We start from the raw sequence: 12,287 nt of genomic DNA, 5'->3' as shown, positions 1-12,287 counted from the left end.
CTATAGAGAGGAATGCATTTGTCTGTAAAAGCTCTGTTACAGCAAACGTCTTTTTTTTCTGTTTTTGTTTATTTAAGTAACTATTAAAGTTATTCTCCAAATCAGTAAGGTCTGAAAGTGAAATGTCTTTAAGGTAAACACATTTTAACAATAAAAATAGTAACAGTACGCTCCAAACATTTACAATATACATGTCAGATTTACTTTAGGAGGCACTTACTTTTTTTTCTTACATCTATATGAATGCAGTTGTAAAACTATGTCCAATAATTCAACCAGATAAAACTGGTAAGCTCTTCATAAGAAACTACTCATTATGTTATTAAATGTTTAAAGTATCTCAGCTCCTTTAACATTTTTCTTCAGTTCCTGTTATTATTTCCTAGCAATTTTTTAATTTCTAAATTTTGAGGAGTGTTTCCTCTATCTAGCTAAACACTGCCCACATTAAAAAAAAAAAAAGTATATAGCAAAAGTTTCGAGCACATTTTCTTCCTGCTCTTAATCAGGAGTCATCTCCTGTCTTTTGTCTCATTTTTTATTTAGATTGGTTTATTCCTAGGCTTAAAAGTTTCTGCCACAGCAGCAAAACCAGTTCATCTTTGTTGTCTGATAAACTGTACACCTGGAAGGACTTATGTGGATTGTCTTCTGGCTATTAAAATGAAAACAGATATATTTTCTTCTGATTTTGAGGGGCTGTGTTTGTTGTTATTGGAAATAGATGAAGAGTCCAAGGAATAACATAAAAATGCTGCTAACTTTAATTTTTATTAATTTAGCATTAATCATCAAGAGTTGCCTTTTTGACTGGAAGTAGAGATGCTGTCAGGGAGCAGGGATTCCAAAGCTAATCAGTGAGAACCTGCTACGCATGAGGAGCAGAAAGTCTTGAGCAAACAGATTTGACTAAGATCTTGAAGAAGGCTTCTTAGAGAAAGAAACATCTGTCTAGCCATCAGTCTAACCATCAGACACAAGTTTCTTAATCAACTATTCACCAAAGTCTGACTAACCCAAGCTACTCTAAACAATATCCATAATACCTTAGGCTCCTGATTAGGGAAGAAATATACGCATGTATATTGTGTATTTCTGTCACTGCACAAACAAGAAAACGCAGCTGAGAGCAGCATCACAAATGCACTCTCTATTTGTCACCAAGGCTTTGCCCCAAGGCAGGGGAAAAAAAGTACACTGCCAAGTTGGCAAAGTACCTACATTTCCAGTGTCGGTAAAAAAAAAAAGTGCATAGCAAAAAAGGTGGAGTATATGAGATGCGTGACATATGCATCTTGCAAAACAGAGTGGGAACTGGAGAAATCTGAGTAAAGAAATTATATATAGAAACAAACAGCTTTGACAAAAAATTAAAACATAGCAGTATTGCTTACAGAAAGCACAGAGATACAGACTTCCAATTTACTACTGCAAATCATAAGCTTCAATTTACTTCATATGCTGTTCAACACGTAAGGAACCATAACTCTCTTACAGAGAAATTCATGATCAGAAATTGTATGTTGCTATACTGCTTGCCTACTGTAATGAATAAAAAACCTCTTGTGTCTTGCCCTTTATACATTTTTACTTGAATTAGCTTTCAGTCAATCTGAAAGAGGCAACACTTTAAAAGCACGAGCTGAGTTAGAGCAGCAGACTAATGCATACAGGCATGGCCTTCAGTCCACACCTAACTCCCCTCCCGTCGCCTCCGCGCTCGGGCAAGGCAGATCAGGTCTGCATGAACTCTGCCATGTAGAAATAACACAGAAACCACCTTACCTCCTCCCACCACATACAGTGCCTTCCACATCTAAAAGGAGGTACAGAAGTGCTATTCTGATTTCCTAAACAGGGAACCAAGTGGCAGATGGAGTATCTGACTTGAACAAAACCGGCCAGGAAGCCAGGGCAAAACAGGAAAGAACTGAAGCCTGCCAAGTCACAAGCAATGCTGCTCAAGAGACAAGTAAAACTTCTCAAGACTTAATGGAAATAGTGAAAAGACATGATGTCAGGTGGCTGCTAGAATTGCTAAAAGCGTAATTTTTCATCAGGAGGACGATTTCATTGTTGTGGAGTTAATTTTCAATTCAAGCCAGATCCCATGCATTTTCTGGTTTAATTTTCAAGAAACCAAAATTGTCATTAAAATTTTCTTTGGGAAAGGCTGAGGTGGTTTTGGAGGCCTATAAGATTTTTATATCTATGGCAAAAATTCTTAGGCTAGACAGCAACGGGGAAGTCACAAAGGACTTCACAGGAACATAATCAAAAGTACACCATAAACCTTTGAACAATTTGAAAAAGAAAATCCCGCTTTCAAATATTCTCTTCCTGTTCTTAAGAACAACTCTAAAGATAATGGAAAAGAGAGATTAGTGATGTTTTGTAGCTTGCTTTTTCAAAGTATCAGACCTTTAGTGTACTATGAATTCTGACCTCAGCCTATCAGTCTCTGTAGAAAGCATTCCAAATTAGCTATTTAATAGGCTGTTTTTCTGTATTGTGCTTTATTGAATGAGTACCTAGATGGAGACCAGGCTATTTGAGAAGTTACAAGACTCGTTTTTCAAACACTTTAGAAATTTCATTTTTTATCATAAACTCTGATAATAAAAACTACTTAATTTCAACATGAGAAAAAAACCCAACCCTTAAACAGCTAACTTATAAAGGACAGGGATCTTTTCACCTCAGAAATCCTAGCATCATATTGACTTAAGGGTTATTTTCTTCCAGCTTCTTCTGCTCCTATTTCCCCTTAGTTCTGGCTACTGGAGAGAAATCTTACAGGAGACTCTACCCAATGATCAAAGATGAAACAACCTAAATATGACTCAGAGTAGAAGGGGTTTGTGCAAGAAGATACAACTCAGGCTTTTTCTTTTCTGTCTTCATATCTGCTTCCCAGGACAAACTGGATCCCCAGCTAGCACCCCAAACCGCATGTCTTAATTGGAAAGAAATTATCCTCAGAATCTGGAATACATACATACATTTTCAGATATATTTTCTTACCTAACTCTGTGAGTTTCTAGAACTAATAGAAATTGATTAGACTATAAAACACTATTTAAGCCTTCTTGTATGGCTCACTGCATATTCCAGTAAGAGTTGTAAGAATGCTGTAAGGCTTCCACAGTATGCAAAACTATTGTTATATATTAACAATCTTATTATTGAATGATTAATGTAAAAATACCAAAAATTTCAGGATTAATCCATATAGCAAGGTCTTTAAAAGTGATTGAACAACCATTTTCACTCTCGACTTCAAGTAAGTTTGAATGATTTCTTTTTTTTTTTTAATGGAAAAAACATTCAAATTACATTTAGATAAAATGTTCTCCTTAAGAACCATTTGAATGGATAGAGTGAAATACAAGGCACTTGTGTCATTCTTGCAAATACAGAGACTGAAGCTTTCATGAAGCATATTTAAGAAAGCTCTATGTTTATTTACCATCATTTATGAATCTAAATTACATACCTATTGTCAGTAGGTAATTAAAAACAAAGCATCTAATGAGAACTGGTTTTCTCAGGCTTAATATATATATGAAACAGAGTAACTCATGAAATACCTACTAGTATAGTTTTGGATGAAATATAAATAAAAACTAGCATGATGAGGTTTACTAACATTCATTGACACTAACCAACTTACCCATCAAATGCCTGGAGTTCACATTCTTTAAGTACTGAGAGAGCATGTCCTTCATATTCAGTTACTGTGAAAAATAACATTATTTAATTATCGGAAGATTAGATAATCTAAAGGGGTTTTTTGAATTTTTGCCCTTCTAACATAAGGAACACACAGTAATTCATTTCAGATTTTTTTTTAAATAGTCAAATGCATTAGAAGTATGAGAAGGTATGCTTCACAGTTACGCTAGCTAAAACGCAAGACACATTAAAACTCAGCTGCCGTCAGACACACGGCTATTTAGTGCAGTTAAATTCGGAGAATTAGAGATGATGTTTGTTGCATCAAAATGCAAGTTTTAGCATTGACGCAGTTGGTAAACTTCAGGAAAATGCAAGCATATCCTCAGTTAAGACTGAATTATTTCAGTATCAATCAAATTTAATTGCCTTTGTGGTAGGATATGCAAATTGCTAAATCAAAAATATGAGGAGTTAAACACGGAAGTATGAAATCAAGCCAAATACCAGTGACAACAGAATGTAACACACAGAGGAAGGTGGCACAAGTATACACCAGAGTTCATAGCCTCTGGAGGAAATGAATCTGTCACTCTACATTGATGTCTCCGTGTTTGCTGATACCCTATATAGTACTGTAAATGCCAGTGAAGACAGGATAAACTGGCATACTACAGATGGCACAAAGCATCATAACTACATTTAGCATTTTCTAGGCCAGCTTTGCCAGAAGAGACAGCCCAGCTGCAGCCACCCATCAAAGATTTTTGCTGACTGACATGACACTTGCAGATGGATTTTTTGTGTAAGAATGTGCATCATTATATGCAAAATTACATTAATCTTTCATGCTTGTCTGTCCCTGGTGCTAACATAGTTCAAGGTTTTTCTCTAGTGTTTCTAAACACCGTTAAAATTATTAGTCTTGGTGTCTAAAACAATCATTCCGTATCTGTACCTGTTATAGCAGTATTTCTACAGACTATTCAAATCCTGCTTACAAGAATTGAAAACACCTCTGTCTCTCCCTCTATATATATATATCTATACACACACACAAGAATGCGTCTTATATATAGTGAGTGTATTTATAATTTTAAAGAAAAAAAAAACAAAAACAAAATAAAAGTGGTAAATTTTTTTACACTTCACACTAAACAATTGTATATCAGCATATAACTGCAAAATCTCCTAACCAGTATTAGCAAAGTTCTAGTACTTGGTGCTTTGGAAATTCTTAATTAAAAACTAGAGTTATTTTGATTGTATCAAAAGCAGAGAATTATCATTTTGCTACAGAAATACCTATCCCTATAATAGCTTTCAGGAATCATTTACAGAATTTACTTTCATGCAGGACCTCTTCTGGAAGATCAAAGCATAATATTTAAGCTATTGTACTCAGTTTTGCTTTTACCGATGGAAACTATCCTTTTATCGTTATCTGTAAATTGTGAAAAAAGCGACCAATAAAACTGTGCGTCATGTAAAAATGCAGAAAGGTTCAAATATCTTACCATTGCTAACTGTGAAAGAAACTCTTCCCATGAAAGCATACAATTGGTTACCAGGTTACATGCCTTTTTAAATGAACATGGTGACATTTATAAAGTTATGAGTAGAGTCTAATTAAAATGGTATGGTAAATAAGACTTCATTTTGTAAAAAAAAAACATGCTTAGTGGTTTCCTAATGCAATGTATATAAGCTATGTTTATTATTACAAAATTAATTCACTCAAAGAACAGGAGCATGAAAATAAAGACGACTCATGCCTACAGAGAAATCAATAAAGGCAGTAAAAATGACTAGTGTTAGCCAGATTGTTGGGGACTCCATCCTCTTTGCATCTAATAGCTTCAGTTTGGGAATTACATAGGAGGACTACTGCAAGGCTTAACACTGGGGATAAGTCCAAGAAATTTAAAATTTGATGAGAGAATGACAGAGGTACACAGCATCTCTTTTGAAACGTTGTGACAAAAAGGTAATGAAAAAATTAAGTTTCCAGGAAAATTTTCATGAGAACATATAGAAAATTGATCAAGTAGAAAAAAATTGAAAAAATCCAACACAGACATAAAAAGATCATGTCTAAAAAGTTTTTTGCAGGCTTGACAACCTCCAGAGGGACATGTAAAAGTCATTCTGATAGCTGGAAAAAAGCTAGATGTTTGAATATTTGGTCTTGTTCCAAATCGGGGGGGGGGGGGGAAACACAAACCCAAAAAACCCCACACACAATAAATTTTGGTAAGAGGAAAAAAGAGCTTCTTTCATCATTTGAGAAGGATTCAGATTACATATTTGGCAAAAATATTATCACAAAAATATTATTTAATGCTTTTTTCAACCATTTCTAATGTATAATTGAAAAAGCTTTCCTTTTTCAAGGACACTTTCTTCCCGCCTTGTAAATTCCAGTACACGTTAAGTTTCAAGTAATAGCATTCTGAAAGAAGGGCACTGACAGTGTCAGTGAACAGTCACGCGTACTCCAGTACATTTTAACACCCTAGCTCATGTAGCCAACCAGAAGCTAAGGGTTCAGCCCCTACGTATAGAAAAAGCAACATATAATTAATTCAACATTTCAAAACGTGGAACACTTCCATATGACATGTATAAATACTGGCACTCGTGTCACAGACGAATGTCAATAGGATTAAAACTGCTAATCATAACAACAGATTAACTGGTCTTGACGCTGGATGAAAAAAATATTAATGTTATTTACTGTATAGTAAGTTTAAACGAATGTTATTTGTCCAATTCTCAATCACTCTTTTTTTCCTTTGTGACTCTGCCCTACAAATGAGGGTGTGGGGAAGGCTGTTGGTTTTGTCTAAACATCCAGCTTGTAATTGTGCATAAACGGAAGCAGAACAGTCAAAACTAGGAAGAGAAGTGAGACAAACTATGAGTCTGTTGGGGTTACCTCTATTTATCTTTCTTCAATATGTGTAAGATTTTGCAAGATGCTAATAGATTATTTTCTAAAATACTAGCTCCAGTTGTCCCTATTTGCCGGTACTTGTAGGTATCCCAAATGTGGAGCAAGCTCTTGTTAAACTGGATTTTTAGAAGAGTCACTGTTCTTCTCCTAACAGCCATATCCCAGCTGCAGCACTCAAGATTGCCAAACTCTTAAAAGGCTGTAAAAAGACAAGTTTTTAAGTATTGCTTACCCTCAGCTACAGTTAAAGTACTGTTTCAGTTTAAATTTGCTAATTCCCACTTTCTACTGCACTGAGCACTTCAGAGATTTGTTTAATCCATGTAACAAAACCCAAAAAACCCAACAAAACACAATCCACTCTTTAAGACTCTCAGTTAATTTCACTAAAATTAATACATCTGTAGTGTGCAAAATAATTTGGCAAAAGAAAGAAAACCCTACCAAATTTAAAGATAATTGGAGAAAGTAAATGCTATTTCAGAACTCACTTATTTACATACATGCCTTTTGACTGCTGTATATCTGTGAGTAGGAGAGAATACCTCCACTCCAAACTTCTAAACAAAAAAATAAGTTTATTCCAACAGAAGTTACAATGAAGAATAAGATCTGGCAAGCTTGATCATGTAGGAAGCAACAGCCAGCTACCAAAATCCAAGACTGGATGAGGAGAGCTCTGTCTTTCAGCACTCCACTGTCAAAGTTTGTTGGGGTTTGTTTGGTTGTTTTTTTTTTTAAGTAACCTGCAAGTCTTGTATTGTGTATGTGCTGGAAGTCACTTCAGAGGTTCAAACTTGCTGTAAGATTTTTGTGTACAATGAATTTTAAGCTTGAAATATGTGTATGTGGAAAGACTGAAAGTAAACTATCTTCAGTGTAAAAATTGTACAAAAGCCTTTAGCTTTTACCACCTAATACACCTTTGTACGCCACTATGTATGTAAATATTGGCCACGTTTCAAAAAAGCAGTAACAGTAAGGTGCACACTCCAACTTCACAAAATCCAAAATAATGATGAGAGGAAAAAAAACTGTTCAATTTACCTGAAATGAGGCACTTCGTTTTATTAGAAGATGCTACCAGTAGACAGGACTTTCACTCAGCACCCACCCCCTACCTCCTTTTTTTTTTTTAAATGCATAGTTCTCAAGTATTTAGTCTCTACTAGCATTTAAAACTCTAATGTAGTTTTCTCACTTTGCCTGTAGGAGGAGTGTTAGGCAGCTAATAAGCACAATAGCATCTGGACATTGCCATAATAACGTTATTTTAAGGATAAGCCATCAAACATTCATCTGGCTAAAACCATAAGTTTCTTTTCAAAATTTAAAAGAAAAATAATTTAAAAAAAAGTTTAAACTGTTTTTATTCAATTAGGAAAAACATTTTTTAAACCACTACAAATTATATTCATAGCTTATATTAAATTCTGTGAATTAATCTAAAAAACTGTTGATACAGATTTGGCTTATTAGTTCACCTTTAGGATTCCAGGTGACATTACATAGCTAAAAATGTAATCTTATACAGGTTAATGATAATGCTGCCTTTAACGGAGTTCAACAAACAAGGTTATGTTCACTGTAAAGATAAAAGAAACACTAACCAGTAGTAAGGAATAAAATTGTTAAAAATGTAATTTTCTTTAAATAGTTGCTTGAAGTAATAACTAATTTAACAATATGACATAGTCATCTCTAACTAAGGTTTGCATGACAAAATAAAAAAAATTCTTTTTTTTTTTAAATTGTGACCAAACAAGGCGAAGTTCAATTTCTAAGAAGACAGCATTATTATTAATCTGTTTACAATATCATCTATGCCTTGCAGGTGAAAAATATGTCTGTGAGAATCAAAGCTTATAGAAAGCTGCTGGCATTCCCTTGTCAATTAAGGGACGTTAAGAAATTATCACTACAGAATCCTAACACAGACTGAATCTTTTTCACACTTATTCTTATGCATTTTTAATCTTCAATTGATTTTACTTTAAATTTTGGGCTACGTAATTTAAAAAACCATAGATACAGATAATAAAATTAGCAAGATAAATCTCATATACAAACACTTATTGCATTATTATATCCTCATGCCTAAATCAGATTTGCTCAGAATGATTTTGGCCTGCAACCTGAACTAGTCATGATTTCACGAGAAGTTTAAGGGACAACTGTAAGATGAGCCCCCTGACTTATAATTTGTTTAAGCTGGAACTGATTATTTTGCAAACCAATTACAACAGACATAGGAAAAAGACTTTTTGGTGTTAAAATGTCTTGCACCAGAGTTTACACTTCACATGGATGTGAAATGCATAATCAAAAATGAGCAATGTATTAAAGGGAATTGTAATACTATGGATAAAGAATTATTTGGAATGGGAAATACTAATATCATTTCTCTGTAAACTTGGGTGGTTTTGGGGACCAAATTTCATGCAGCATAAGTTTCAGTCTCTTCACAGAAGGGGGCAGAAATAATGATCAGATCATTAGTATTTTACTGCTTTAAGAAAATTCATTGCTTCCCTGTTCAATTTATTATAAAAAGTCAATCAAATGAAATAGCCAAAGGGCAAATTCAGGACATAAATCAGAACTCTGGCAGAAACTGGGGCCTTAAATCCAAACCTGCTATTGGGAACCTGTTGTTGAGCAGAAGGCAACATCACTACAACGTTAAAGTTGTACCTTTGCATTCTCCAGACACCAAGTCGTGCCCACATGCATGGTGAGAACTGCCCTTGTCATCACAGAACTTAATCACTCAGGCTTCCAGGTCATCCCGGAAACTGAGTCAGAATCCAGAAATAACGTGTCCTTCGGATAAGCCCCTCTTAAGATGTAAGGCCAATAGATGTTCTCAGAAGAGAAGTAATATTTAAGGACATGTGTTTGCCAGAATACAGGAACAACTCTTAGCAAGCACATAGAAGACTGTCAGACATTAAACACTTGTTTCTTTTCATAGAATGCTTACTTTAAAAAATACAAAAAATATATTACTAGTATTGATAGCTACAAGGGGAAAATATTCAGGTAATAACAATTACTAAAACATTTTTTTATGAAATAAAAATATATTGCACCGTATTATCTACAGTTCCAAATGCACTACTTGCAGGCAAAGCCAGTAAGGATTAGCAGTAAATTCAAATAGTCCTGCATCCTTAAGTACTAGTTTCACGAAGGATTAAACTATGCTTTTGAAGCAACTTACCTGTGACATCAGTTTTGATGTCAGCAAGCTTAAAAAGAGGTGCAACTTGTTCGTAATAAACATGAGTGGCTTCTCTTTTGTGGCTGCTTGGATTAACAAACACTTTTAAGGATTTTGGTCTATTCTGAAAGCCTAAAAAGAAAATGCAGAACATTTAAGATTATACACAGCCCAGCTATTTTTACAGCTTAACTGATTTTTTAATATTAGAACCATTACAGTACTTTAACAGGATAAGTAAATTACAGTCTAAAAAAGTCTCAATTTCTTCTTGGATGTGTGCTATTTATCTTAAAATTACAGTATTGATTACTTTTGTGTGTACAGCTAATGAACAGTAGAAATTAATCACACACTAACCAAAACACTGCAGGAATCAGAAAAAAAAAAAGTATCTATCATAATGTAGTTAAACCCTGATAGAGGAGCAGGGTGAACGTGGAGAAGTTATAAGGCTGGGCAACAAAAAAACCCAAACACCAAAACATATCTTTTGGGGAATTTAATATGAAACACTCCCAGCAGGCATATGACAATAACACCCAACAAAACTGATACTACAATCCAATACTTTTGTTTTCTGAGATTGCAAAACAAACAGTGTGAAGGAAATTCCCTCGTCTTGAAAGAAGTCAGAAGAAATACAAAGAAACAGAAAACTTGGTAATATCATTCAGGAATCTGAGAATTATTGTTCGTTTTATTTTTTAAAAAGTTACACTTAGGTCTTCAAAGTAGTGAACTCTGAGCAAACAACACTTGAAAATACTGCTATGCAAACATTAACTTGTCTTGCACATTGATGCCATGAAGTCATTTTATTACTTGGAGTATGGTATTTTGTTGAATAGTAAATAATTCACACTAAAGCAATAACATTGCTTTTCAAGTTGTCTTTTCTAGAATTCCTACAATTGCCATGATTCAGTGAAGTTGGTTTGCTACAAAAAGCAAGTGGTGGCATACATTACTGCTGTTTCTTTGGCAGTTATTTAAAATATATGATTTGAACAATTTTGTATTCAATTAATTCATTTATAAATTCTAAATTTTCTTTTAGTATCAGTTTAGACTATCACTTTCTTAGCCAAATGAAAGCTAGAATACCTGCCAAGTACACTGCTTTCAGCATTCAAGAACAAAATTAGTAGTAGGCCACAACTCCAAAAGGAGCCAAGAGTGAAAGCACATTTTCCTGCCCCATGTAGAGTATTACTTCAATTTTTACAGCCACGTGTACCTTCAGAGTGCCAGCTGGGACTTCCTGAAGCTGTTCCCTACTTACTCTACCTCAACAACTCAACAGGAACAACTTATCAGAGAAATTATAGCTAAATACTATTTCAGCATCAAAGGGGAAAGTATTCCTTAAGATCAAAATGTAACAATTATAAAAGTCCCATAGATTATTTTTTCGCTTATTTAAACACATCAAAGAATCTGGAAATGAAAACTAGCACTTTATCCAGTTTGTGTTTGTAAATCTTAGAAGATTTCTTAAAGATACTAAAGGAAATTACTGGATCAGTTTGCTGCTATAACCTGAAAGCATACATAAAACCCAAGATTTCTAATTATATTTATGGCAAAATGTTACACACAGTGCCATGTCGTTGCACAGCAAATTAATCCTGATGAATCCTTAATGCCTGGTGAATCCTGAATGTCTTCAGTAATAAGCCTTAGTACCTATATTTAAAAGTATCTCCTTTAAAAAGGAGATAAAAAGAAAATAGGGAACTTGGTGAGGAGAGCAGATGTGCTGGAGGGCAGGGCTGCCATTCACAATGGCCTCGATTAGCTACAAGAAAGGTTTGACGAAAGCCTCAAGATGTTCAATAAAGACAAACACGAAGTCCAGAACCTGGCCCAGCAAAACCCAAACAGTGCACGCTGGGGACTGATGAACTATGCAGCACCTCTTTAGAGAGCATCTGAAGTTCCTGATGGACAAGGAGTTGAACATGAATAAACAGTGTGCCGCTGATGCCACGAAGGCCAAGTGCTTACTGGATTGCATTAACAAAAAGACAACCACCAGTTCAAAGGATGTGATTATGCCCTTGTATTCAAAGTCTTTTGAGCCTGAATCTCAAAAACTGCATCCACGTTTAGGCCCCCCAGCACAAGACTGATCAAGTGAAGCGAGTCCCAACAGAGAACTGTGACTTCAGCAAGGGGGCTGGAAGAAGCCACATACAAGAGGCAGAGGCAGCAGGCTTTGTATAGCCTTGAGAATGGAGTATCTACCTAAATGCTGTCCTTAAGTATCTACTGTGGGACTAACAAAGACCACCAAGACACCCTTCTTGCAGGTGCAAGGGCAAAAAGGCAACCAACACAAGTTGCAGCAGGGTATATCCCAATCTGAAATAAGGAAAACACTCATCACAATGAGAGCAGTTAAGCTATGGATCACATTGCTCAGAGAGG

The 12,287-nt window shown here is 35.0% G+C and overlaps 1 protein-coding gene across 1 annotated transcript in view; it reads right to left on the bottom strand.

The window, feature by feature from the left end:
- The window catches only part of CERKL (CERK like autophagy regulator), a 57,630-nt gene that overhangs the window by 14,942 nt on the left and 30,401 nt on the right, over positions 1-12,287 (bottom strand). The window contains exons 3-4 of the mRNA XM_087731594.1: positions 9,855-9,986; positions 3,674-3,737 (exon numbers count right to left, since the gene is read on the bottom strand). Of these exons, the coding sequence (XP_087587720.1) occupies positions 3,674-3,737; positions 9,855-9,986 (196 nt within the window). The remainder of the gene's footprint in view (positions 1-3,673; positions 3,738-9,854; positions 9,987-12,287) is intronic.

The sequence above is a fragment of the Nipponia nippon genome, unplaced genomic scaffold, assembly GCF_047370975.1.
Source record: "Nipponia nippon isolate SJK-2023a ecotype South Korea unplaced genomic scaffold, ASM4737097v1 scaffold_5, whole genome shotgun sequence".
NCBI classification, from domain to species: Eukaryota; Metazoa; Chordata; class Aves; order Pelecaniformes; family Threskiornithidae; genus Nipponia; species Nipponia nippon.
Note: the sequence above shows the minus strand (reverse complement) of the source record. Positions and strands in the feature narration are given on the sequence as shown.